Source organism: Capra hircus, chromosome 10, assembly GCF_001704415.2.
Source record: "Capra hircus breed San Clemente chromosome 10, ASM170441v1, whole genome shotgun sequence".
Lineage (NCBI taxonomy): Eukaryota > Metazoa > Chordata > Mammalia > Artiodactyla > Bovidae > Capra > Capra hircus.
In genome coordinates this window covers 31,320,736-31,346,959 of record NC_030817.1, presented here as the reverse complement: position 1 = coordinate 31,346,959, position 26,224 = coordinate 31,320,736, and the positions used below count along the sequence as shown (strand labels likewise).

The following is a 26,224-nucleotide window of genomic DNA, read 5'->3' as shown; positions in this document are numbered from 1 at the left end:
CATGTAAGTGGGATCCTACAGTGTTTGTCTTTGTGCGACTTATCTCTTTTAGCATAAGGCCCTCAAGGTCTCTCCGTGTTGTCACACACACACAAAAATGGTTTTTATAGAATATTACACAAATTCTCAGAAAAAGAAAATAAGACATGAAATTCCCATCTTACAACCAAATGAAAGTGGCCATTGCTTACACTACCAGCTTCATTTGCAGCATAAGTGGAGGCACCAGGTTTAAGGCACTAGTCATCAGCTCAACGGAAAACGAAGGTGACTAGATTGAAGAAAGCAGGGAACTGCTCCCATCATACTCTGGTACATAGCTAGCTGAGAGACAGTTCTGGAAAGGTCACACAGCCTAGTGACAACCCCACGCTGTGGAGAGGATACAAGGAAAGCTGCAAAGTATCAACCCTTGCACCAGACTAACTCAGGCTGGATGGAGAGCACATCAGATCAAGGGCTTAAAGTGGGAGGGGGCATCTTTCATAACAGGCTGAAGACACTCCAGCAGTCTGAAGCTGGGGAGAGAATTTACTTCTGAACCGATCTGTCACTCACCCCTATCTATCCCCCACTCACCATTGCTTGGTCTACCAATGACATTAACTCACAAAGATTACAATAGTCAGCCATTTTGTCAGGGAAAAAATATGTTCCCTTCCTCCTAGAACACTTCTGCAGTGTAGGAAGGAGAGAAGATCACAAGCATGTTTTGGGGTGAGACAAAGATTATTTCCCCCTCTATTTTGAGTGGTGCCGGCTCTACAGATCATTTTCTTGGACAAAGTGAAAGCACTGCTGCTCCAAAGTCTCTCTCTTTCCCCAGCCCCAATCCCCAGCCCCAGTCACATTGACACTGACATTTCACTATTAGAAATTCATTTATTTGGAGTAATCCTTTTAATCTTCAAAGTATTTGTTGTCTTTTTTTTTTTTTAATGCAAAGATCTAGAAGGGGATATGTCATTAACAAAAAAATCTGAATGAGTTCACTAAATGATTTTCATTTCAGAACAGCTGTTGAGAACAGAACACCGAAATAATAATCCTTTTTGGACAGAGAAGAAGGATCTTTTTGAAGCTATGACACAAGAAACCCCTGCACCCCTGAGGGCAGATGACAAAAATGGGAGAAGAAGGAAATCTCCAAAGAAGCCCAGCTCCCCCTGTTTAAGTGGCTGAGATAAGCCTAGGAGTCTAAGTCTAGCCCCCAGGGAGCTAGGAGCTCCTATTGTTTACATGCTAAGTTCAGGAAAGGCGAAGGAGACCAAAAAGGAGACTAACACATCACCATTACCAGCAGTGTTACCGCTTCCACGTTTGTTCATTTATTCAGTATTTATTGAGCAAGAACTAAGTGCCATGCTTTGTGCTAGGTGGAGGGGTATCAAAATAAATAAACTGTTTTAAAAAAGACAACTTACATGTAAATAAATAAATGGTAATCTTCTGTTTTACGATGCCCACCGATTTCCATGACAGACAGATTTAGAGTCAAACACATTATAAGATAGCATGATCTGTGCTATGGGAGCACACAGTGCTAGGGGTGGTAGGCTCACCACCTGAGATGATGTAAAGGGGCACTGGGGACCCTGCAGGTAGTTTTCGGGCAAAGAGGAGATAGAATTTGCTTTTTCAAGTGAATTTCCACTTAATGAATTGCATAACACCTGCTAAAAATGATGGTGGCCTCTAGAAAAGCCTTCCAATTCTCTGGACCCCTGTTCAAACAGCCGGAGAATGGCAGGCACCAGGTAGGGACCTACTAGAAGCAGCCGTGGCAGAGAACACTAACTGTTAACTAAGTAACTGGGCTTCGCAGGTGGTGCTACGGATAAAGAATCCGCGGGCCAGTGCAGGAGACATAAGAGACCCAGTAAGATCCCTGAGTGGGGAAGATCCCCTGGAGGAATAAATGGCAACCCATTTCAGTATTCTTGCTTGGAGAATCCCATGGACAGAGGAGCCCAGCAGGCTACAGTCCATAGGGTCGCAGAGTCGGACACTACTGAAGTGACTTAGCATGAAGTAACATTAGTTTGGTGTAGGGTAATTACACAACAGGTCCTTCAACATGTTTTAAAATTTAAAATTTTAAAATTGCTGGAGGTTTCTAACTGGGAGGTTAACGAAAGTTTCTCTTAAAACATCTGTGGGAAGTTGATTCTGGGTACTTTGTGACATGATTCTCTATTTACACAGATTCTGAAATATTCAAAGCACTTTCACATATTACTTCATTTAAACCTCACGATAAACTCCATTAAACAGGCGTATAACAGGCGAGGGAACTGAAGAAACTCATATACTGACTAGCTGGGGCTTCCCTGGTGTCTCAGCAGTAGAGTCTGCCTGCTGGTACAGGAGACTCAGGTTCAATCCCCGAATGGGGAAGATCTCCTGGGGAAGGAAATAGCAACCCACACCAGTATTCTTGCCTGGACAGAGGGACCTGGCAGATTACAGTCCACTGAGTCACAAAGAATAGGACGTGACTTAGAACTAAACAAAAACAACATACTAGTTAATAGGAGAAGCAAGATCAAACCCTAAGTTCGATGTGTTTCTCAGAACAGTTGCCTCTGTTCTGTTATGTGGTTGGAAGTTAACTGTCCCCCAAAGTATGCTAAATTAATTTGAGACCACTTGATTATATTTAAATCTGCTTCCAGAACTAGATATTTATAGTGATTTTTCTCTTTAAGGGAAATAAAGTCATTGTCAACAGTACGCAGTTACTGGCCATCTGTTATTTAGTAAGCACAGGCATGAAGAGATCATAACATTCTGTTCCTGCTTTTAAGGAACTTAAGATCTAGCTGGGAAGACTGAACGTTTTTTAAAAATGCTGCATCAGTGCCAATATATCCTGTGATGTCAGCAGTGGCAAAAGCCGAGTTCAAGAAAGGGACAGTACTGGGATTGATGAAGGAGGATGGGGGATAGTTTGGGAATGTGGTGAACAGTTTGTTAAGGAGATGGGGTGAATAAAGGGAAGTATTATGAAGGATTAGTTGACAGGAATGGTGACTGACTAGCTGTGGGAGAAAGGAGGCAGAACTAATTAAGGGGGAAAGCAACATTTCAAAGCTGGGTGATAGAATGGTTAGTATCAGTGACAAAAATAGGAAATCCTAGGGGAAACTGGTTTGGCAAAAAGCTGACACTTGTTTTTATATCTCCAGGTTCCACTGTGATGACATCAAGCAAGGGCATTTTGACACAGCCTGGGGCAGAGATGGGACAGGGATCACAAATGAGATGACCCTGACAGTTACACACAACACGGTAATTTTTTTAGAGGCTTGGAAATAAAATGATTTCTTTTTATAGGTTTGTCACAGTAGCCCTGAGCTAAAATGGACATTAATATCCATGTGATATTCAGATGGATATGCAGAGCAGACAAGTGGAAGTGCTGCACTGACATTTAGATAAGAAAGAAGAAAGAAAGTGAAGTTGCTCAGTCGTGTCCGATCTTTGCAACTCCATGGACTGTAGTCTGCCAGGCTCCTCCGTCCATGGGATTCTCCAGGCAAGAGTACTGGAGTGGGGCGCCATTTTCTTCTCCAGGGGATCTCCCCGACCCAGTGCTCGAACCTGGGTCTCCTGCGTTGTAAGCAGAAGCTTTGCCGTCTGAGCCCCCAGGGAAGTCCTTCTTAGATAAGAAGGCTGAATATTTACATTTGGATGTATTCTGAGTGGAAATGATGACTCAAGCCATGAGAGTAGAGGAAACCTCCGAGAGGAGAGACTAAGGGGTACAATAGAGGATGACCTATACTTCATTCTTTACTCAAAGGATTGAATAAAGCTATAAAAGAAGTCCTGTCTAGGGTGCTCAGGGCCGGTGCACTGGGACAACCTTGAGGGATGGGATGGGGAGGGAGGTGGGAGGGGGGTTCAGGATGGGGGACACATGTGCACACATGGCTGATTCATGTCAATGTATGGCAAGAACCACTACAATATTGTAAAGTAATTAGCCTCCACTTAAAATAAATAAATAAATTAAAAAAAAAAAAAGTCCTGTCTAGGTATTAGAAAGGGTCCCTCAAGAGTGTTGGTTATGGCAGTCAAGAAGAAGGAAACTTCCAGAAGAAAGGGGTAGGCTACAGTGTGGGATGTTATAGATGCAATGAAGGAAATGAGAAAGGACCCCTGGTTTTAGAGACTAGGAAGTCACCCATAACTGGCACAGAGTGAGGATGGAAGCTCTATCACAAAGGGTTGAGTCAGTGGAGGGAAGTTCAAAGTAGTAAAGAAGATGGTGAAGAGAATGGTAGTTCAGGGAGCAGCAATAAGCAAATTTCAAGGTTAAGTAAACTTGGGAATGTTAGCATAAAGGGGAGAGATGAGATTCTGGAATGAGGAGACATTTGTTTGAGCAAAGTGAAAGAAAAGGCAGGGAAAGGATGGGCTCTGTCACAGCATTTTTTTCTCAAAGAAGGAAGAAGCATGAAAGGCTGGATAAAGATGGAGGAACATTTTGTTAAAGGATGGGCGTGGCTACAGATATACTGAGGAGGAAAGAGAACATCATCAAGTGGCTCAAGGTAGATTTACTCAACTCTTCTCTGGAAAATGAGTCCTGAGGTCCTCTTGAGACTGAGGAGGATGGAAGCAGGGCTTAAAGCGATTGGGAGAGGCCGAGACCTGCACTGTTCAATACAGCAGTGATGAGCCACAGTCGTTACTGAATACTTGAAATGTGGCTAGTCTCAATTAAAATACATTGCAAGTGTAAAGTGAATGTCAGGTTTCAGACAGTATAAAAAAAGACATAAAAATATCTCATTCATCATTTTTAAAGTGATCTTTTGTTATCGAAAAGTTTATACTCTAGGTATGCCGGATTAAATACAGCGTATTATCAAAATTGATTTTTCCTGTTCCTTTTTGCTTTTTAATGTGACTACTAGAAAATTTTTAATAACATGTGTGGCTCACATTATATTTCTATCGGACAGAACTGACCTAGAAAAATACAGTAAGGACTCAAAAAGAAATTAATAAAGAACTTCCAGGAAGTAAGAGGGTTTGGTTAGAGTAAAGGATCTCTGTGGATCCAGTCAACAGGGTTAGAGGCTGAGCACTCTGATCTGTGGATGATGGGGCTGGACCAGATTTGTGAGCTGGCACAGGGGCATGGCTGGAGGAGTCAAACCAAGAGGACAGAAGTGAAATGAACCACCTTGGGCTCAGGCTGGGAATGACGAGCAGTGAAGATCTTTGGGAACTTATGGGCTGGGAGAGCAACAAGGGCTGTGTGTGTCGGGAAAGCCAGCAAACAGCCTGAAGTTCTGAGGATTCAGTGGGAAGGGTAGGAAGTGATGAAGTGTGATCACAGAAGAGAATTTTTGTGTTCCAAAGTTGCTGTATAAATGCCAATTTTTCACATTTTAATTTTGCTTAGAGTTATGCAAACTTGTGTAGGAAGCTTTTTAGTACCTGGTCCAGAAAAATCAGTATTTGAATAAAGTTTCCTTAGAGTCCAAGTAAGAAAAAAAATAAGCATCTCTGTAATTGCAGCAAATGATCACATGTAGCCTTTGGATACCGTAATAAATAGCTTGTCTCTTCCTTCAATATCCTAATACAGGAAGGCTAGGTGAGAGTTTAAATAGCTAAGTGTACATTCACTAAGACAGGTAAATTATTGTACTACTTTGCCAATTATAAAAATCACTTTGCTAAATACCAAGGAGCAATGAAACGAAATGGGAGATCAGTGCCTTCTATCAATCTAATAAACAGACAGGGCTCAGTGAATTCATCTTGGTCCCCAAACCACAGGTGGGAGCTCACACTGCAGCCTGCCTTAAACTGACTTAGAACTAATTCAGTCAGGGGTGGACTGGAGGATTTGAAGAATCCTAATCTCAAATGCTGAAATCAGTGCTACCTTCATTTCCATAATCTGGGCAAGAAAAGAACAATAAAACAGAAGTGAGCCAAGATGTGAATTAATAGCTAAATGGAAATAAAATTCAATGTCAAATTTCTAGGGAGAAAGCCTTTTTGCAGCAGTCCTAAGTTTTTTGGATTGGCACCTTATTTTAAATGTAAAACATTTAAATGTAAAATTAAATGATCTAATAGTGATGCCAGTATTCAGAAAGTATATTAAAAATGTATGAACTGAAAAGACAGTGGTACAGCTATTCATATTCTATTTATAAGGCAAAATGTAGATAATATAAATGGCAAAAAATTGTGCACAATTATCTGCATTATTGCACCATATTCTTAAATCTATTTATTTATATTTCATCTTGGTCTAGAAAAGATTTCAGGTAGCACTGCACCACTTGCTATGTAACAAGTTAGTGCTACTTTTTAAAAGGCAAGGTCAGAAAATGTGTGAGATTCCTGTTCACAAATGACATCAGCATTTCAAGAAAAGAACTGTTGAAAAATGATATAGTGGCTCAAATGGTAAGGAATCTGCCTGCAACGCAGAAGACCCAGGTTCGATCCCTGGGTCAGGAAGATCCCCTCGAGAAGGCAATGGCAACCCACTCCAGTACTCTTGCCTGGAGAATCCCACTGACAGAGGAGCTGGGCAGGCTACAGTCCACTGGATCACAGAGTTGGATACAACTATGTGACTAATTTTCACTTTTACCTGACTTTTATATTTACTTTTTAGCAAGCTTCCAATAATTGACTACCTTGTGGAAAGGATTACAAGGCTAAAAAAATCTCAGTTCTTTACAACTCAGTGTCTAAAGCAGTGATTATGGGACTTCCTTGGTGGTCCTGTGGTTGGGACTCCACACATGCATTGCAGCGGGCATGATGCTTGAACCTTTGTTGGGGAACTAAGATCCTGAAGGCCATATGGAGTGACCAAAAAAAACCTAATGATAATAATTAAAATATCTTTTAAAAAGCCTATTACTCTGATTTTTGTTAAGTTAACAAGAAGAAACATTAGTAACTTTTCCTACTTTATTCCCTAATTTTGCCATTAAACTAGAGAAACATAATGGAAATAGATGTAAGAAAATACTTTAAACATACACAGAGAGCCTCAAAGATGACACTGTCTGGTCAACTAATCTATGAGTTTCATTTGCCATGAAACAGTTTTCTACCATAAGGTAAAATTTAAAAAGGTAATGCAGGAGCCCTGCATTCAGAGGGGAAATTGCTGAAAGATTTTTGCAGATAAGATTCCTGCAGTGATTTCATTTTCTAGGTCCTTCCTTCACATCTTTTAAATGCAGTCAAAATGACTGTCAAGAGAAAAATGCCAACATTATCTTTAGACAGTTAAGTAATTCAGTGGATGTTTTGAAAGGAAAGATACATTAAGCCTGGTGCTCCATACAGACAGTAAAAGAGCACAGCATTTAACCCACATGGGTGATCTACTCTAATCAGCTTTGGCAGAACAATGGGAAGTGAAGGATTTTACTGCCAAAGGCACAGCTAGCAACAATCTCTGGGACTTTTCTTCTATGCGACACAAAAGCAAACACATTCTTCTAACAACTACCCTTCAGATTGACTGATAATGTAAACTACTTCGATGTTCAGGTAAGATTTATCATTTCCCTGGACTTAGCAGCTGAATGTGGCTCCTGTTTGCGAGTTCTAGCCACGAGGGTCGCATTCCACGCTGTAAAGTTAACACAGTGCTGCTTAGGCCATTGCCACCCTGGTAGAGCGGGCCTGGCCAGGAAACGAAACAGTAGGGCCCAGTATTTAAGATGAGGGGATCAACCGCTCATGCTAAACCTCCAGGAAATGGGCTCATTTGGGATGAAAGGAAGATTTATGGTCAGGTGGAGAGAACGATAGGCCTTGGGGACATGGTAGTAGAGGGAGGCACACAGAAAAATTTTCAGGAGATTGAATAAGGAATGTCTTTGTGTGCTTTTTCTTTCTTTAATAAGCTTCCTGACTTGATCAAAACACAAAACGGTTCCTTGGTTGGTTTGTCATCAGTCATATTAGTCACAAAATCTTTAGTCTGAGCCATACCTTTATTAAAATCCATCATTGTATCAGAATAGAAGAGAACCATGGAGGAAGACTGCTGTTGGTTCTTTTTTTAAAAAAAAAAAAATATTTTAAAAACTTGACAAAGACTATAATGGCTAAAATACTTCTTGAACTGAAAAGATATGACAAGGGAAAGGAATAATTTCTCACTGTACTTTTGTTCTATTCAATAAGACATTATGCATTCCTGACCCCCATTACCACTAGATTTGGTCTGCAGTTTGGTGACATGATTCTGAAGGCCGAACTTAAGACATGACTACATTTGAACGATGCCCACTGTGAAATGGGTCTAACTGTAATAAATTCTGGGGCTTCCCAGGTGGCTCAGTGGTAAAGAATCCACCTGCCAATGTAGGACACGCAGGAGACCTGGGTTCAGTCCCTGGGTTGGGAAGATCTCCTGGAGGGGGAAATGGTAACTCATTCCAGTATTCTTGCCTGGAAATTCCATGGGCAGAACACCCTAGCAGCCTACAGTCCATAGGGAAGCAGAGCTGGATACGACTGAGCAACGAAACATGCATGTAATACATTCTAAATATTAAACACCAGTTTGGTCAAAGAACCTGTAAGTAAGGCTTGAATTATTTTCTGCCTTTGTCAATATAAGATATAAGAAAGAACTTGAGGATTTTCTCTTGTGAAACAATAAGATAATTGCTCAGATTTAACTTCATAGCTCAAACATTTGGGGGAAATAGAACTCTATACTTCTATGTTCTAAAACTCCTAACAATCTTATTTTATTTGAAATATATTCTATGAAGTTAGAATACAATTATAATTTCATGTTTTAATATAGTTATTATTATCCATAATATAGGCAGAAGATGGGTTTTTTAAAATTACTAATGTCAAGTTCTTAGTTTTCAAATTGTGAGCTTAATTATAAGGTAGTCATGGAACTGGAGAAGTGACAAATGTAAACATTAACACATGGTCAAGTACGCACACAACTTAGGGAACAGGTTGAGAAGGATGGGAAACTTAGTGGTGATGCAAATTTAATTAGCTTTCTGTGGATTTTAGAATTCTATTTTAAGTGAACTTAAAATAGGTCAATTACTTCACAGATTTCTGTTCCTGAATGTATTAATTTTTCTAACGATGAAAAAGAACTGAGTAAAGAACATCATTTCAAATACTATAAGAAAAAAGTAGGAGGGAAGGAGGCAAGGAGAGAAACTTTTTAAAAATGAAGAAAGGAAAAAAATAAATAAATAAAAATGAAGGAAGGGCCTGCTGATTATGACAGAAGATTTCATCAACAACCCCTATTGATGTATACTAATCATAATGCTTTAGTGATGAAGTATCAGGAATATTATTATTTTTTAATGAAAGAAATATTAATTCATGGAAATATGAGAAAAACCATAGATTTGAAGATGTAGATTTAGACTGGAATTTTTGTCAACCTTTCTTACCCATGGTGGATCTTCCTTTAAAAAAAAAAAATCACTGCAGAGTCCATCTATACAGTCTAAAGCCAAAACATGTAATTAAAAAATGAGTCTACCCCATTGACGCTTATCATAGTTTTTTTCTTAATTTTAGTAAGGAATAGCTCATAACACAAAGAAACATGTATTTGAAGTTGAGCAATTCTTTCATGTCGGTTTCTTCCATTAAATTATTTCTGATTCTTTTTAAGATATGTATAATCTTGTTTAATAAAAACTGCTTTTGTTCTCTACCTCTAGATTCATTTTATATGGTATACAGATATTGGAAGATAGTCAACAAATATTAACATTAATCAACTCTAGATGGAAGGACTTTGGGTGATTTGTGGCTTTCATTTGAAACTCTCTTTGTTGAAATGGAAATTTTCATAATGCACATGTATTATTTTTAGAAAACCAAAAAAGCCACTATTTTCTCCCCCAATTTTGAAATAGTCTTTTAAAAAATTCTCTTGAAAATGATAATACATTGTGAAAAAGGAGAATTTTATTTTTCAGTGAAGTAATAACTACCTATGTTTGGTATATTATCTGTATAATGAGTTTTCTTTCATTAAAAACAAATCCCTAGATCATCAGCTAAGAAAGTTTTCCCATTAGATCTCTTTAGAATCTGAGAGAGGGAGTTTGTAGATGAAATTATTTATGCTGTAAGGTTTGCACAAATGTTCTAATAATACCGAACCTAAATAAAATGCTGAATGATGGGACTGGTCTATCTTTATGTCTGTATGTAAAATTGGCTTTATTAAATGCCATTTTCAAAATACAAGCATACAATTCAATTCCTATGGCTAAAGCAGACATTTCTTCTGTATTTGGGGAGGCGTGGTCATTCTGAACTAGCACCTTTGAGAACAGACTACCCTCAACACTGTTTTCACAGAGAACTATAGGTCAGCATACAGTTTTCAAAATACTTTATTGTCTAACAAAATGAGAAATATGTGAGATTATATTCTCTGGAAGGTATTTTTCACCCTTCAATATTTTACAATATTTTAGGGGGATCTGTAAGTACAAAATGCTGCTACATACAGTAAGTGGGAGCTATTAGTCTCAACTTCCCACATTGCCAAGTGTCCTGCCCATGAAACTGTCAAAAGCAGTGATACTTGGGAAACAAAAAAAAACAATCTTTAGAGTACAAGTGAAATGATATGAATGAGTGGTCCCCCGCCACAGTACCATTTGGATTCAGGTAGTATAGTAGAGTGGTCAAAAAGCAGACTGCTCTGCATTTGGGACTCATTAAGTCCTAGGACAAATTACTAGCCATTTCAACCTTAAAATCCCATTTCCTCCTCTATAAAATGTTGTTGCGTTAGTTGCTCAGTCGTGTCCGACTCTTTGCGACCCCACGGACTGTAGCCTGCCAGGCTCTTTTGTCCATGGAATTCTCCAGGCAAGAATACTGGAGTGGGTAGCCATTCCTTTCTCTAGAGGATCTTCCCGACCCAGGGATCAAACCCGGCTTTTCTGCATTGCAGGCAGATTCTTTACTGTTTGAGCCACCAGGGAAGTGAGAGTAAAACAATAATCTCAGAAAGATATGAGATTAAGATCTGTAACAAGAGTTTAGGACAATGACCAACACATGGATAATAATGATGGAGAATTTTTAATGATGAGCTCATGACGATGATGATGACAACAATGGTGTAAATTGATCAAAATCACTGACTCAACTGCTCAATATTGCTTTGTCTTTAAAGAGATAAGCTGTGTGAAAATATCTTGGAAGGGGTAAAGGAGAGTTTACTTTCTGAAACTCAGCATTAGTGAAAGAGGCAGTATGTGAGATGGGAAGAGTTCAGGATTTTCGGCTACAGTCACCTTTTTACTACCCCACTTGCCACTTAATGAAAAACTTTGGGCAAGTCACATAACCTCTTTGAGCCTCATGTTGTTCAAGAGTAAACTGAAAAGCTCAAATGAGAAGACATTTGGCAAAATGAAAGGTATGTAAATGGGAGGGGTTTTTAACACCCCCCTACCACCTAGATAATTCTTAACATTTTTAGAAAAACCATTGAGGAAGAAGCCATCTACTTTGGAGGCAGATGGTAGAGCAGAAGAATCAAAGGGCTTTGGAGTCAGACAGCCTCGGCTTGAATCTGGCCTCTGGCATTACCAGCTGTGTGCGTTGGCAAGAAGCCTCAGTTCATCACTTCTAAAATGGGATAATAATAAAACTCACACATCATAGGATTCATGAAGATTAACTGCAATGATACAAGTAAAGTAGTAAAAGTGCCCAGTAAATGTTAATATTTAACAGTAATAACTAGTAATCTGAAGAATCCCAGGTATATTGCCAAGTTTTATTAGGTTATTTTCTTATTTCATCTTCACTGAGCAGATTGGGCTTTGGTTTATCAACAAATTGGGTATGAGTATCATTTTTTTAATGGAAGCAGAATCTGTGTAATGTAGTATAACGTGGACTTTAGTCTCTCTTTAAATATTCTTGTCTACAGCTAAAATGATATATATTAATAAAATAAATATAAGCTTCCTTTTGCATGTATACTATAGTTTTTAGGACACATTATATTAGTTTCAGTAGAGTCTTTCTGACATACCTAGGGAACTACAATTTCTCTGTGGAATTGTTTAATAATATGGAGGAAGCCTGGGGGCTCCCTTTATTCCCTTTTCCAAGCAAAACCTTCACTACTCACTATTTCTGGAGGACATTATCCCCAATGTTATACTGACTTCTTTTAACTACATTCATAGCTGCTCTTGTATCAAACCCATTTCATCATTTGTATACTAGACCTTGTTCTGCTGGGCTATGGATTGGGCTAAGAATTATTGCACCTGAGTGGTTTCAACCCCGATTATGTGTTAAACTCATTTGAGAGCGTTTGAAAAATACTGATGCTTGGCTCAATGGAATCGGAACCTTTAGGGGTGGGGCACAGGCATCTTTTGTGTTTTCTAAAGCTTCCCAGGTGATATTAATATGCAGCCAGTGTTAAGAACAGCTTTTTTTTTTTATAATTAGGAGAACTAAAAGATACACTTAAAATACTAAACAAGAATCTTATTGTAGATTTTAATTTAGATGAAAGTTCTCCTAGTGGGGAGAAACAGGAATAATTTACTTATAATTTCTCCTTTATGCCTATAAACCCACCCACCCAGTTATCAGTCAATTTTCAGGATAATGGCTTTGTTCTATCTGACAAAAGGAAATCAATGGTACTGAAGATTACCAAAGGTCACAGAGTATAAAAGACCCTCAACGATCCTGCATTAATCTTCATAAACAGCTGTACACTGCAAATGAAAGTGACAGTCTTTAATGGACAAAGTAAAGCATTTTGTGTTGTTTTCTGATTATAAATGTCCATATTTTTAACCCCCCAGTGAAAATGTCAACAGAGGCAAACACATAGGATTATGATGAAACAGTGTCTTAGATCTTACACATATTAGAAAATTTGTCACTTCTGCTACCTACTTTTGATAAGAATAGAGGAAATCCGTAAGAATAATCTTAAAAACCAACTTTATATCCACCTAAACTTGGTAATCTATCAAGCCATAGATATCCATTGAGTGTGTACTTGGAATAAACTGGATGAGTCTAAACATGTAGCAAGAATGAAATGTTACCAAGAATTTTCACAGCTGTCTTCTGTATAAAACATATGCTAGGTCATGTAGTTATCATCATTCTCTAAAATGATGCCCCTGGATGGCCATACATTTATTTCCTGGCTTTTAAATTTATTAGGTCCATTTATTCACTTTTGACAGTTGTGTTTCCAATAGATCCAAATAATTTGAACTAGACTATTGCATTTTATGTCTCTGCCACCCAACTAACAAATAAGAGGCAGAGAAAATATGCTCTTAATTCTGAGGTTCATGTTTACTTTTTCTTTGCTTAAAAAATTTACCAAAGAAAAACTCTATGGGGTATTAAGACATCCCATTCTTTTTGTGATACAATATTACAAGAGAAAGGTGCCTTTTGAAAAAAAAAAATCAGTTTCTGCTCCAGAGTATTCTTGGTCCCCTGAGGGACGCTGCAACCCTGCAGGTTAAGTCAGACGCACCTTCTTCAGAACCATTTGTTAAACATTAAAAGACACTTCATATAACAAACATCCAAGTTTACAACACATAATTCATCCTTGCAAAGTCTCCCTTTCCCCTAGTAATCTCAAACTGAGCAAGGTGAAGGAGAGAATCTTAATGTAACAAAGGCGAGATGGAGATGTGTGAAGTATGAGGCTGAATAAAAATGGCTGAAAAGCAATCCAAGCGAGGCTGGAGGGTGGCCACACCCAGTGCTAATATGGACTGTTTCAAAATAAATCTGTTATATCAGAGAGCAACTGGCACTGTTTTTTAATTTCCCTCCATTTGTTCCAGATATACCCATTATTAACGAACAGTAGTTACAAGTTACCCCAATGACAGACAAAAAACCCGAAATATTTCAAAGTGAATCATCCTAATATGTGTCTACGCCATCATATTTTCAGGATTTTGAGAGCTATTCTGCATTTCCAGTTCCCTTTGTGTGACCACAAATAATAACCCTAAAATGGGTGTGTCCCTCTGAAAAGGATGCACTAGAACCCACTCAGTTAACGGTTCTACTAGATTTCAATCTTCAGGCACAAATTAAATGCACTGGGATACATGGAACAATAAGAAAGCATTTTAACTCCGGGAATAAGAAGAGATTAAACAAGTACTCGACGTTGAGCGGAACCCAAAAGAGCTCCAGGAGGAGGCCAAAGATGCATTTAAAACAGTAGCCTGACAACCAGAAAACAAAGGGGTGGGGGTGGGGGATTCTTTTTTTTTTTTTTTTTAAGATGGGAAAGGTAAAAAACAAAAACAAAAAACCAAACACCGTCCACTCTGATTTTTGACATAACAAGTTTACTCCCCCCAACAGAAAGCTCTTGAGTATAAAGCATGCATAGGTCCCACAGGTGAAATGATGCACAATGGCTGATTCCGGGTCCCGGGTTCCCGTGAGCGCCGCAGGCATGCACTACTGAAATAAAGAGAATACCCTGACTTTTCCAGTTGCTCCAAACACAATCCATCTTGGTGGAATCGGCGGTGGCCTGCATCGTGCGCGCTTTGAGGGCTCGCCGTTGCTATCCTCGCGGGCGCTGAGCGGGCACTCAGGCGTCGGTGCCCCGGCTGCAGCGCTGCTCCCGGTGGCCGCGGCTGCAGACAGACTGAGGCTGCACCAGCCGGCGTGCACCGCGAGGGGCGGGCGCGTCGCGGGCGCCGCAGTCTCCGCGGCAGCGAATCAGCGCCGCGCGGTGCGGATCAGCCTGCGCGCCCGGTGCGGATCAGCCTGCGCGCCCGGTGATGCGGATGATGCGGGTGCCGCTAGACTTCAGAGCAGAGGCTCGCTGCCCTGGAGATGTTTAAAACCAGTCGCACCCGGGAGGCGGAAAAGCTGACCAGGGGTGGGAGGTTTGAGAGAAGGAGGAGAAAGAGCCAAGGGTAGGAATGACAGCAGAACACGCGGGCTGTTTTGGGGTCTTACTGGCATGGTGCATTTTCTAGAAATGTCTTAGAAACCCAAGAACTTGATGATGGCAGTACAAACCTCAGGCTTTCAGCATCATATCCCCTTAGTGTCCAACGCTCATTCACCTCCCCCCACCCAGCCTCCAGTTTTTTACATTCTGGCCACACTAACTGCTTGACATCTTCCAGACAATTGCCAGAGTCTTTCCCTCTTTTGGAACAGCCCATGGCTCTCCGAAACCTTCCCTGGCAAGCCGCAATCATTGCAAAGAAACACTGAAGGTTTAGTGTCTCTTCTCAGCTCTGTTTGTGGGTTGAATGAATTTTCGACAATATCTGAATGTGCTGCCAGTAGGTCGGGATCAAAGCCTCTGGACTCTGGCACACGGAGTAGTCACTATAGAGACACACCAAGAGTGATCAGTTGTGGGGACATCGAAAGAGAGCTCGGGAAGCAAAGGGCCTGTTCCTCAACAACATCCTATTTGGGATTGAATGTTAGGGGATGATGGATGTGAGTGGTGTGTTTAATTCAGGAGGTAAAGTTGATTTCCAAGCCCAGTGATTCAAGGGCTTCAGGTGTCCCCACTTACAATGTGAATGTCAGTGGGAGGAGCAGAACAATGTGGTGGTGTTCAGTTACTCAGTTTTGTCTGACTCTTTGTGACCCCATGGACTGCTGCATACCAGGCTTCCCTGTCCTTCACTATCTCCCAGTGTTTGCTCAAACTTATGGCCAATGAATCAGTGATGCCATTCAACGATCTCATCTTCTGTTACCCCCTTCTCCTCCTGCCTTCAATCTTTACCAGCATCAGGGTCTTTTCCAGTGAGTCAGCTCTTTGCATCAGGTGGCCAAACTATTCAAGCTTCAGCTTCAGCACCAGTCCTTGCAATGAATATTCAGGACTGATTTCCTTTAGGATTGACTGCTTTGATCTCCTTGCTGTCCAAAAGACTCTCAAGAGTCTTCTCCAACTCCACAGTTCAAAAGCATCAATTGTTTTTGCTCAGCCTTCTTCATGGTCCAACTCTCACATCTGTACATGAATACTGGAAAAACCATAGCTTTGACCATACAGACTTTTGTCAGCAATGGGTGGTGACCTACTATTCAAATTTTAGCATGACATGCTTTATCAGATTACTTTCCAAGGCAGTTGAGAGAATGGACAGGGGATAGGTATGTTTTGATAAGGAAAAGGTAGAAATAGCACAGAGAAATGACTGGAATTTAGGCATTTTCTGGGGAAAGTCTTGGTAGAAGGGACCCTCGAGGAGACAAGACATAGCATGAGGACAAAGATGCCTTGGAGACCAAAGGGGTTTATAGAAGGAAGAGTTCCCACTTCCATTTGTTGTAGCATGGCCTTATCCATTGTATAGAATTTCTCTCCCTCATGGAGAAGTGGAGCCTCCATAATTCCTCTGCAGCTCCCAGATACATTCCTTCCCAGACCCAAATATGCATTTGTACATGCTGTGCCAGCAAGAGCCTAAGGACCTAATCTCAAGGTTACGCTTCTGGAAATGATTTACCTTTCATTTTATGAAGCATATACACTTTAAAATATGATCCTTAGAATCATGCATGTTCCTTTTAGAATAAAAGCTTCCAGAGAAACCAGCTAAGCCTCTGCATATCTCTGTAACACATCTGGAATTATTAAGGAAGTTTAAGAAGAATGACTTCAGCAGGATGATTTGGCACTTCTGGGCATCATAAGTCTCCTATAAGAGTGGGGCTGTCAGAGCTCCCATTTGGCTGATGAGAAGGAGGAACAGTGACCACATGATTACAAAGCACTTTTCAAACTGACTTGCTCTGGAGGTGTTAGTGACTTTGTTATATTTATACTTCCTACTGTCCTCCCACAATTTTTTCATCATCATGGTCATGATTGGGAATTCAGTCAGCAAAATACTGAAAAGACTGGGACCTGATGATGAATTCTCATTGCATGATGTGGAGCTGGACACACTGCAAAAAGGTAGGGACAAGACTCAGAAGGAGAGAGAAAGGGTCGCCAGGTGGGTGTCCTGGCCACTTTTCATCTGGAAACCTTTGGAGCCTTGGCCACTAGGAGGCACTGCTTGTCCAATGATAGCCCCAGGCATTAGCCTTAACACAAAAGGTGCCCCAGGTATCTTGAGCGGAGAGTGTTCACAGTCACATTACTGGAGCCAGTGTGGGCTCTGACAGTCAGTACTGAGCAGCAAGGTGGGGGCAGTATGTCCCTAGCAAGGACGAGTAGGCAGAGGCAAGCTCTCCCTCAGGTGTCGGCTAGCTGTGTCAGAATCCTTAGGCCATGAGTTTTCGCTGGCCACAAAGCTGACCTTGGAATGTCAGCTTAGCTGAAAGACCACATTCTTTTCAGTCATGCTAAATTTGGAAAGAGAAGCTTGATGGCACCTGAAAAATCAATACAACAGTTTGACAGCTGAAGATTGAGGAGGTAAGATGTCTGATGTCACCGAGAGAGATACACACTAGTAAGAATTGAGGGTTTTCTATTAATGCCCAGGTGCTTAGGAGAAGCAAAAATGATCATATTAAAGGAAAATCAGGCAGAAGAACACAAACTTGACAAGGATGTGGGTGTTAGATCTAATTGTGTTACAAACTTTAGTTCTGTGGCTTTCAACCAGTCATGTATCATCTCTGAACCTCTCTCATAATATACACATGAATTACACATTTAGACGTTTGTTTCTATGAAGTAATAAGAATTTGTTTCCCATAGACATTGCAAATGGGTGCTTTCTTTGCACAAGTGCACACAAAGTATTAATTGAAAGCTCTTGGCAAGGTCAAAACGATAGAATGGGTAGAAAAGATATGTAAATTGTCCTTTAGCAGTGAAAGAAAACAGAAAGCAAAATAAAGCTTGCTGAAAGTGGGCAGGAACTGCCTCTGTCTTTAAACCAGGAGAGAACAGACGGGCTTTGTATGCAGCCAGCTTAGAGCTCGCTTTAGGTACTGCCAGGAAGGGAAGTGATTTCTTTAGTTTTCAGGATGAAATCGTGCATTAGTCTGTTATATGGAAAAGCAAAGGAGCCAAGTTTTGTAATGTCATCCCAGATCTAGATGAATGTTGAAGGCTACCATGTCCAGAGTGGTCGTATGGTGTTTGTCTACTATAGCATCAGGATTTATACTGATGAGACTCAATGGCACCTGCATTGATACACTTATTTAAGGAATACATACCAAGCAGCTACTTTATTCCAGATACTGCTCTAAGCATAAAGCAAAGTTCCTGCCCTTAAGAAGTTATATGCCAGGGTGTATGGGAGGAGCAGAAAATAATAAAAGAGGTAAATACTGTATATATTTCACTTGTGGAGGAGTGTACTGGGGAAAATAAAGCAGGTAAAAGAGGATAGAAAAGGATGTGGGTGGACATTTGCTATTTTATAATGAGAGTCTATGCAGGCCTAACTCATGGTAAAATTAGAGTAGACACCTAATGGAAGAAAGGAGAAAGCCACTAACATGTATGGGGGAAGAGTGTTCACAGATGAACTCAATTTTCAGAACAGAATGTAACAGCTAGTAAACTATATCAAGCATTCTCATAGAACTCTCTGGTTTTTTTAGGCTCAGAAGTACAGCAATTGGAAGAAAAGGCACAAAACCAAAAAAGTACTTCATTATAATCAAAGAACACTAAGAACTCTGTTCTATGCCATATGGAATAAGGAAATTTAAAGGAAAAACCAATTTGGTACATAACCCACTGTACCAAAACACTGCATGAATTGTCTTCAATTCAAACAAGAGATTAGCAGTTGTTATTTTCCAGGTGCTTTATCTTGTGGTATGCACTGATATTTAGTTGTTACAAGATCCCTATGAGGTAGACAGTATTTACTTTCATTTTCTTTATTCATTCATTCACTCAGTCTACAACTGTTTATCGAGCCCACACTAAGTGCCTGTCTCTGTAAATACAAAGGGAACTGCCCACTGGGACTTGAGTTTATTGGGGGAAAATTTACATATAAATAGATAAATGCAATCAGTGGATTGTGTGAACAGGAAACCAGGGGTACACAGAGTTCTTAGGGGCAGAGGTTTCAGGAAAGGCTTCAGAGAATAGGTGACAATTAAGCTAAGTTATGAGTAAGAAATGTATCAGCAGTTTGAGTGATGGGCTTTCCTGGAAGACAGAAGTGGAAACTTAATTTCAGAAATGTGTAGAGGCCAGACTGTGACAGCCCTGAGTAGTAATACTGTCAATAGATGAGGGAGACCCAGCAGGATTTTAAGCAGAGGAGTAACATGGGAAGTGGCATAATTTATTCAAATATGGCTGAGAAGTTTCCAGAATCGACTGTTGCTGTGCAGTCACTAAGTCATGTCTGACTCTTTGCAACATCATGAACTGCAGCACACTAGACTTCCTTGTCCTTTACTATCTCCTGGAGTTTGCTCAAATTCATGTCCATTGAATCAGTGATGCTATCTATCTTATCCTCTCTTGCCTCCTGCTCCTTTTGCCTTCAATCATTTCCAGCATCAAGGTCTTTTCCAATGAGTCAGCCCTTCTCATTAGGTGGCCAACGTACTGGAGCTTTAATGTCAGCATCAGTCCTTCCAGTGAATATTTAGGGTATTCAGGGTTGGTTTCCTTTAGAATTGGTTTGATCTCCTTGTAGTCCAAGGGACTCTCAAGAGTCTCCAACACTACAATTCAAAAGCATCAATTGTTCGGCACTCAACTTTTTTTATGGTCCAATTCTCACATATGACTGCTGGAAAAATCATACCTTTGACTATATGGACCTTTGTTGGCAATGTGATGTCTTTGCGTTTAAATATCCTGCTCAGGTTTGTCATAGCTTTCCTTCCAAGGAGCAAGTGTCTTTTAATTTAATGGCTGCAGTCACTGTCTGCAGTGATTTTGGAGCCCAAGAAAATAAGTCTGTCACTGTTTCCACTTTTTCCTGTTCTATTTGCCATGAAGTGATGGGACCAGATACCATGATCTTAGTTTTTTGAATGCTGATTTTCAAGCCAGACTTCTCACTCTCTTCTTTCACTCTCTTTAAGAGGCTCTTAAGTTCCTTTTCACCTCTATAGGGTGGTATCATCTGCATATCTGAGGTTGTTATTTCTTTCAGCAATCTTGATTTCAGCTTGTGATTCATCCAGCCTGGCATTTCACAAGATGTACTCTGTACAGCAGTTTAATAAGCAGGGTGACAATATATAGCCTTGTCACACTCCTTTCCCAATTTTGAACCAGTCCATTGTTCCATGTCCAGTTCTGTTGCTTCTTGACCTGCATACAGGTTTCTCAGGAGGCAGGTAAAGTGACCTGTTATTCCCATCTCTTTTGTCCACAGTTTGTTGATTCACACAGTCAAAGGCTTTAGCATAGTCATCGAAGCAGATGTTTTTCTGGAATTCTCTTGCTTTTTCTATGATCCAATGGATGTTGGCAATTTGATCGATGGTTCCTCTTCCTTTTCTAAATCTAGCTTGTACATCTGGAAGTTCTTGGTTCACATATTGCTGAAGCCTAGCTTGAAGGATTTTTAGTAAAATCTTGCTGCTGCTAAGTCGCTTCAGTCATGTCCGACTCTGTGCAACCCCATAGACAGCAGCCCACCAGGCTCCCCCGTCCCTGGGATTCTCCAGGCAAGAACACTGAAGTGGGTTGCCATTTCCTTCTCCAATGCACGAAAGTGAAAAGTGAAAGGGAAGTTGCTCAGTCATATCTGACTCCTCGCGACCCCATGGACTGCAGCCTACCAGGCTCCTCCGTCCACGGGATTTGCCAGGCAGGAATATTAGAGTGGGTTGACATTCTCTAGCTAGCATATGAAATGACCACAATTGTGTGGTAGTTAGAACATTCTTTGGCATTGTCCTTCTTTGGGATTGGAATGAAAACTGACCTTTTCCAGTCCTTTGGCTACTTACTGAGTTTTCCAAATTTGCTGGCACATTGAGTGCAGCACTTTAACAGCATCATGTTTTGGGATCTGAAATAGCTCAGCTGGAATTCCATCACCTCCACTAGCTTTGTTCGTAGTAGTGTTTCCTAAGGCCCACTTGACTTCACAGTCCAGGATGTCTGGCTCTAGATGAGTGGCCACACCCTCATGGTTATCCAGTTATCCAGAATTGACAAAAGACATAAATTCTAGCCCTAAGCAAGACAAGTAAGAAATCCATACCTTGACTCACATCACAGTGAAATTGCAGGGCATCAAAACAAAGGAGAAATTTTAAAAGCAGATATAAATAACAGACAAATGAGATGAACAGCAATCTTTTCATTAATATAAGCTAGAAGACAATGAAATAATATTCTCAAAGTGGTGAAGGAGAATAGCCATCATCTAGAATTATATACACAGAAAGACTAATACAGGCATTTTCAAAAAAATAAGAAATGAGAGAATTTCCTAATGGCAGACTCTGCAGAAAAATATACCAAAAACAGTACTCCAGAAAGAATAAAACTGAATCTAAATTCAGTTAAAAGGTAAAAGTGACATGCATGAAAGAATGCTGAGCATAAAGACCAGGAATGGCTAACTTAATGAAAGGGTTATAAGTGAAAGATGAAAGTAAAACAGTAGACAAAATAGAACATAGGTCGAAAGCAGTGATAAGAGCAAGTGCATTCTAAGATCCTAGTATTGTTCCGGAGGAGGATAGAGATATTTAGACTATGAAAATGTCATATTTATATGCTAAATATTTAATGGTCTCCACTAAAAAACAAAAATTAGAAAACATCTACAAGAATAAATTTTACAAGCAAGGTAATTAATTCAATCAAACAGAAATTAGGCAGAGGAAAAATGAGAAGCAAAGAAAATAACTAGTAAATTGAGAGCACAAAATAAAGTATTAAAATGCTTCTAAATATATCTAAATAATGCCAGCTAAAAAAAGATGAAAGCTCTCATGATGGATGAAAAAGATCTAGCAAAGGGATGTTTTTAAAAAAAAAGTCCTAAAACATACTGACACAGAAATGTTCTAAGTAGAAAGAGGAGACGCTATACCAGATTAATTAATTTTTATAATAGTGACCTTGCTAGATTTACTTATTAATTTTATTTGTAGATTCTTTTGAATTTTATCCATACATAAGAATATCTTCTCTGAATAAAGATGGTGTTATCTCTTCCTTTCCAATCTTTATATTTCATTTCTTTACCTTAACTTACTGCATTGGCTAGGTCTTCTAGTATAATGTTTAGTAGAGGTGGTTAACAGGGACTATCCTGTCTTTTTTTTTAATTAAGGGGGAAAATGTGCTCAAAATTCCACCATTAAATATGATGCAAGCTGTGAACTTTTTAGCTATCCATTATCAGAATAAGAAAATTCCCTCTGGTACCAATTTTCTGAGAATTTTTGTCATGAATAGATACTGAATTTTATCAAATGCTTTTACTGAGCCTAGTGAGATGATCACATGGGCTTTCCCTTAATTTTATTAATATATACATTACATGGATTGAATTTTGAGTGTTAGAGCAAACTTGCATTCCTAGAATAAACTTCATGTAGCCCTGATGTGATATTCTTTTTATATACTGTTGCTCTAATTTGGATTCAATTTGTTAATACTTTGTGCAGAATTTTATTATCTATATTCATGAGGGATATTATCCTCTTCTTTCTTCTCTTATAATATTTTCTTAAGTTTTTGCATTAGGGTTAAACTGGTGACACGAAAGAGTTGGAAAGTGTTAATCCCTCTAATATTTTCCAAAGGAGTTTATGTACGATGGTATTATTTCATTTCGGAATGTTTGTAAGAATTCACCAGGGAACCCATTTGGACCTGGAGTTTTATTTGTGAGATGATCTTTAATTACAGATTTCTTTAATAGTGTAGGATTATTCTGATTTTTAAATTTCTGCTTATAACAATTTTGGTCAGTTTTTTCCAGATTAATTTATCCATTTAAAATATATTGTCTTACGCATGTAAGAATTAAAGATTTTAAAATTAAAAAAATAAAAATAAATTATATGCAAAAAAAATAAATAAAAAAATAAAATTCAACATTCAGAAAACTAAAAAAAAATATTGTCAAATTTATTGGCATGTTGCTCATAATATCATTTTTAAATTTTTTAATAATCTGGAGGAGTCAGAGTCATGTTTCCTTTCTCATTTATGATATTTTAAGCTTTTTCTCTCTTTCTTGATCATTTTGTTGGAGATTTTTCAATATAATGAATTAGTTTTAAAGAATAAAATTTTACTCTATTGCCTTTTCTCTGTTGTGTATATACTCTCTTTTATTCTCTTATTATAATCATTATCTTACTTTACTTTCATTTGTTCTTCCTTATTGTTGTTCATTCATTAAACTATGTCCAACTTTGCGACCAACCCCATGGACTGCAGCATGCCAAGCATCCTGGTCCTTTACAATCTCCTGGAGTTTGCTCAACTCATGTCCACCAAGTCAGTAATGCCATCCAACCATCTAATCCTCTGTCATCTCCTTCTCCTTTTGCCTTCAATCTTTTCCAACAACAGGGTCTTTTCCAATGAGCTGGTTCTTCTCAGCAGGTGGCCAAAGGATTGTATCCTCAGCTTCAGCATCAGTCCTTCTGATGAATATTCAGGGTTGATTTCCTTTAGGATTGACTGGTTTGATCTCTTTGCTGTCTAAGGGACTCTCAAGAGTCTTCTTCAGACCAGAGTTTGAAAGCATTAATTCTTTGGCACTCAGTCTTCTTTATGGTTCAACCCCTACATCTGTATGTGACTACTGGAAAAACCACAGCTTTGACTTCCTTTATTAGCTCCTTAAAATGAAAGCTTAGATTATTGTCAGTCTTTCTTCTTTTCTAATACTTCATTGAAAAGTATTAAATACCCTCTAAACACTACAGTTGCATCCTGCAAGTTTTGATACATTATGTCAATATTATTGTTCAAAATGTTTTCCAATTGGGATTGAGAGTTTTTTTCTTTGGTCCACTGATTGTAATTATTGTAATTTTGAGGATTTTGAGAATTGTTCTAACTATCCTTATTGTTTATTTTCATATTGGTAGTTGTGTTCAGTTCAGTTCAGTCACTCAGGTGTGTCCAACTCTGCAACCCCATGGACGGCAGCACACCAGGATTCCCTGTCCATCACTAACTCCTGGAGCTTGCTCAAACTCAGGTCCATCAAGTCAGTGCTGCCATCCAACCATCTTATCCTCTGTCAACCCCTTTTCCTCTTGCTTTTAATCTTTCCCAGCATTAGAGTCTTTGCCAATGAGTTAGTTCTTTGCATCAGGTGGCCAAAGTACTGGAGTTTCAGTTTCAGCTTCCAATGAACATTCAGGACTGATTTCCTTTAGGATTGACTGGTTTGATCTTGCAGTCCGAGGGACTCTCTAGAGTTTTCTCCAACACCACACTTCAAAAGCATCAATTCTTCAGCGCTCAACTTTTTTTATGCTCCAACTCTTACATCCATACATGACTAATGGAAAAACCATAGCTTTGACTAGATGGACCTTTGTCAGCAATGTCTCTGCTTATTAATATGTTGTCTAGATTGGCCACAGCTTTTCTACCAAGGAGCAAGCATCTTTTAAATTTCATGGCTGCAGTCACCATCTGCAGTGATTTTGGAGCCCCCCAAAATAAAGTCTCTCACTCTTTCCATTGTTTCCCCATTTATTTACCATGAAGTGATGGGACCAGATGCTATGATCTTAGTTTTCTGAATGCTGAGTTTTAAGTCAGCTTTTTCACTCTTCTCTTTCACTTTCATCAAGAGGCTCTTCTTCGCTTTCTGCCATAAGGGTGGTATCATCTGCATATCTGAGGTTACTGATATTTCTCCTGGCAATCTTGATTTCAGGTTGTGCTTCATCCAGCCTGGCATTTCGCATGATGTACTCTGCATATAAGTTAAATAAACAGGGTGACAATACGGAGCCTTGACATACTCCTTTCCTGATTTGGAATTAGTCTGTTGTTCCATGTCCAGTTCTAACAGTTGCTTCTTGACATGCATACAGATTTCTCAAGAGGCAGGTCAGGTGGTCTGGTATTCCCGTCTCTTGAAGAATTTTCCACAGTTTGTGGTGATACATTTTGACTATTTCTTATTGAGCTCTCAGAGTTCACTAATTGTCTTCTTCTACGTCCAAAGACCTATAAAATGTAGCCAATTAAGTTTTAATTTAAGAATTTTAATTTCCAGTTCTAGGAAATTTACTTGATTTTGTTTTTATAAATTCCATTTCTCTATTTAAAGTCTCCATCTTGTTTCATATATTCATAATAGTCATTAAAAACTTTAACTCCGATATCCAGATCACCAGGGGGTCTGCTTCTATTATCTTCTTTTTTGTTTCATTATCAGTTACATATTCTTAGCTCTTACATGTCTGCTGCTGCTGCTGCTGCTGCTAAGTCGCTTCAGTTGTGTCCGACTCTGTGTGACCCCAGAGATGGCAGCCCACCAGGCTCTGCCATCTCTGGGATTCTCCAGGCAAGAATACTGGAGTGGGTTGCCATTTCCTTCTCCAGTGTATGAAAGAGAAAAGTGAAAGTGAAGTCGCTCAGTCGTGTCCAACTCCTAGTGACCCCATGGACTGCAGCCTACCAGGCTCCTCCATCCATGGGATTTTCCAGGCAAGAGTACTGGAGTGGGGTGACATTGCCTTCTCCGTCTTACATGTCTAGCAATTTTTTATAGTATAATGGATACTGTGTACACACGAACCATAAAGACTGACAGCTGATGTTGCTTTCCCATAAAAAGGCATTATCGTCTTTTTAAGAAGCTAGGTTTATCACATCATTTCAATCAGGAAATGAGCTGTCATGGTGTACTGCTGAACAAAAGTTCAATATACAAAAACTGTGTCCCTATAAAATAGCAGTCACTTGGAAAATTACATATTTAGGTTACCTATCATAAAAGTAGCAGATGTAAAAGGTTATTAGGTATACATATAGTTCTATAGAAACATAAAAAGAAAAATATTAAAAAAAAAACTTTTAAGGATATAAAGGAATCTTAAATACAAAGATATTCCATGCTAGGAAGACCCATTGTTGCAGAGATAGAACTTCTTAAAATGATTTTGTAAATTCAAAACAATTTCAATCAAAACTCCAATAAATTTTTTCATAGTGCTGAACAAACAAATCCTAAAATGCATGTGGAAGTAGGAAAGGCCTGAAACAGCACAATTTTGAAGAGAAAAGGATAAAGGA

At 39.3% G+C, this 26,224-nt stretch overlaps 1 protein-coding gene across 2 annotated transcripts in view; it reads right to left on the bottom strand.

The window, feature by feature from the left end:
• The window catches only part of RTN1 (reticulon 1), a 252,724-nt gene that overhangs the window by 18,073 nt on the left and 208,427 nt on the right, over window positions 1-26,224 (bottom strand). The window contains exon 1 of one of the 2 annotated variants that reach the window (XM_018054089.1): window positions 14,533-14,882. The exons of the other annotated variant lie outside the window; for it this stretch is intronic. Coding sequence (XP_017909578.1) covers window positions 14,533-14,593 — 61 coding nt within the window. The 5' untranslated portion in view covers window positions 14,594-14,882. Of the gene's footprint in view, window positions 1-14,532; window positions 14,883-26,224 lie in introns of those variants that run through there. 2 annotated transcript variants of the gene reach the window in all.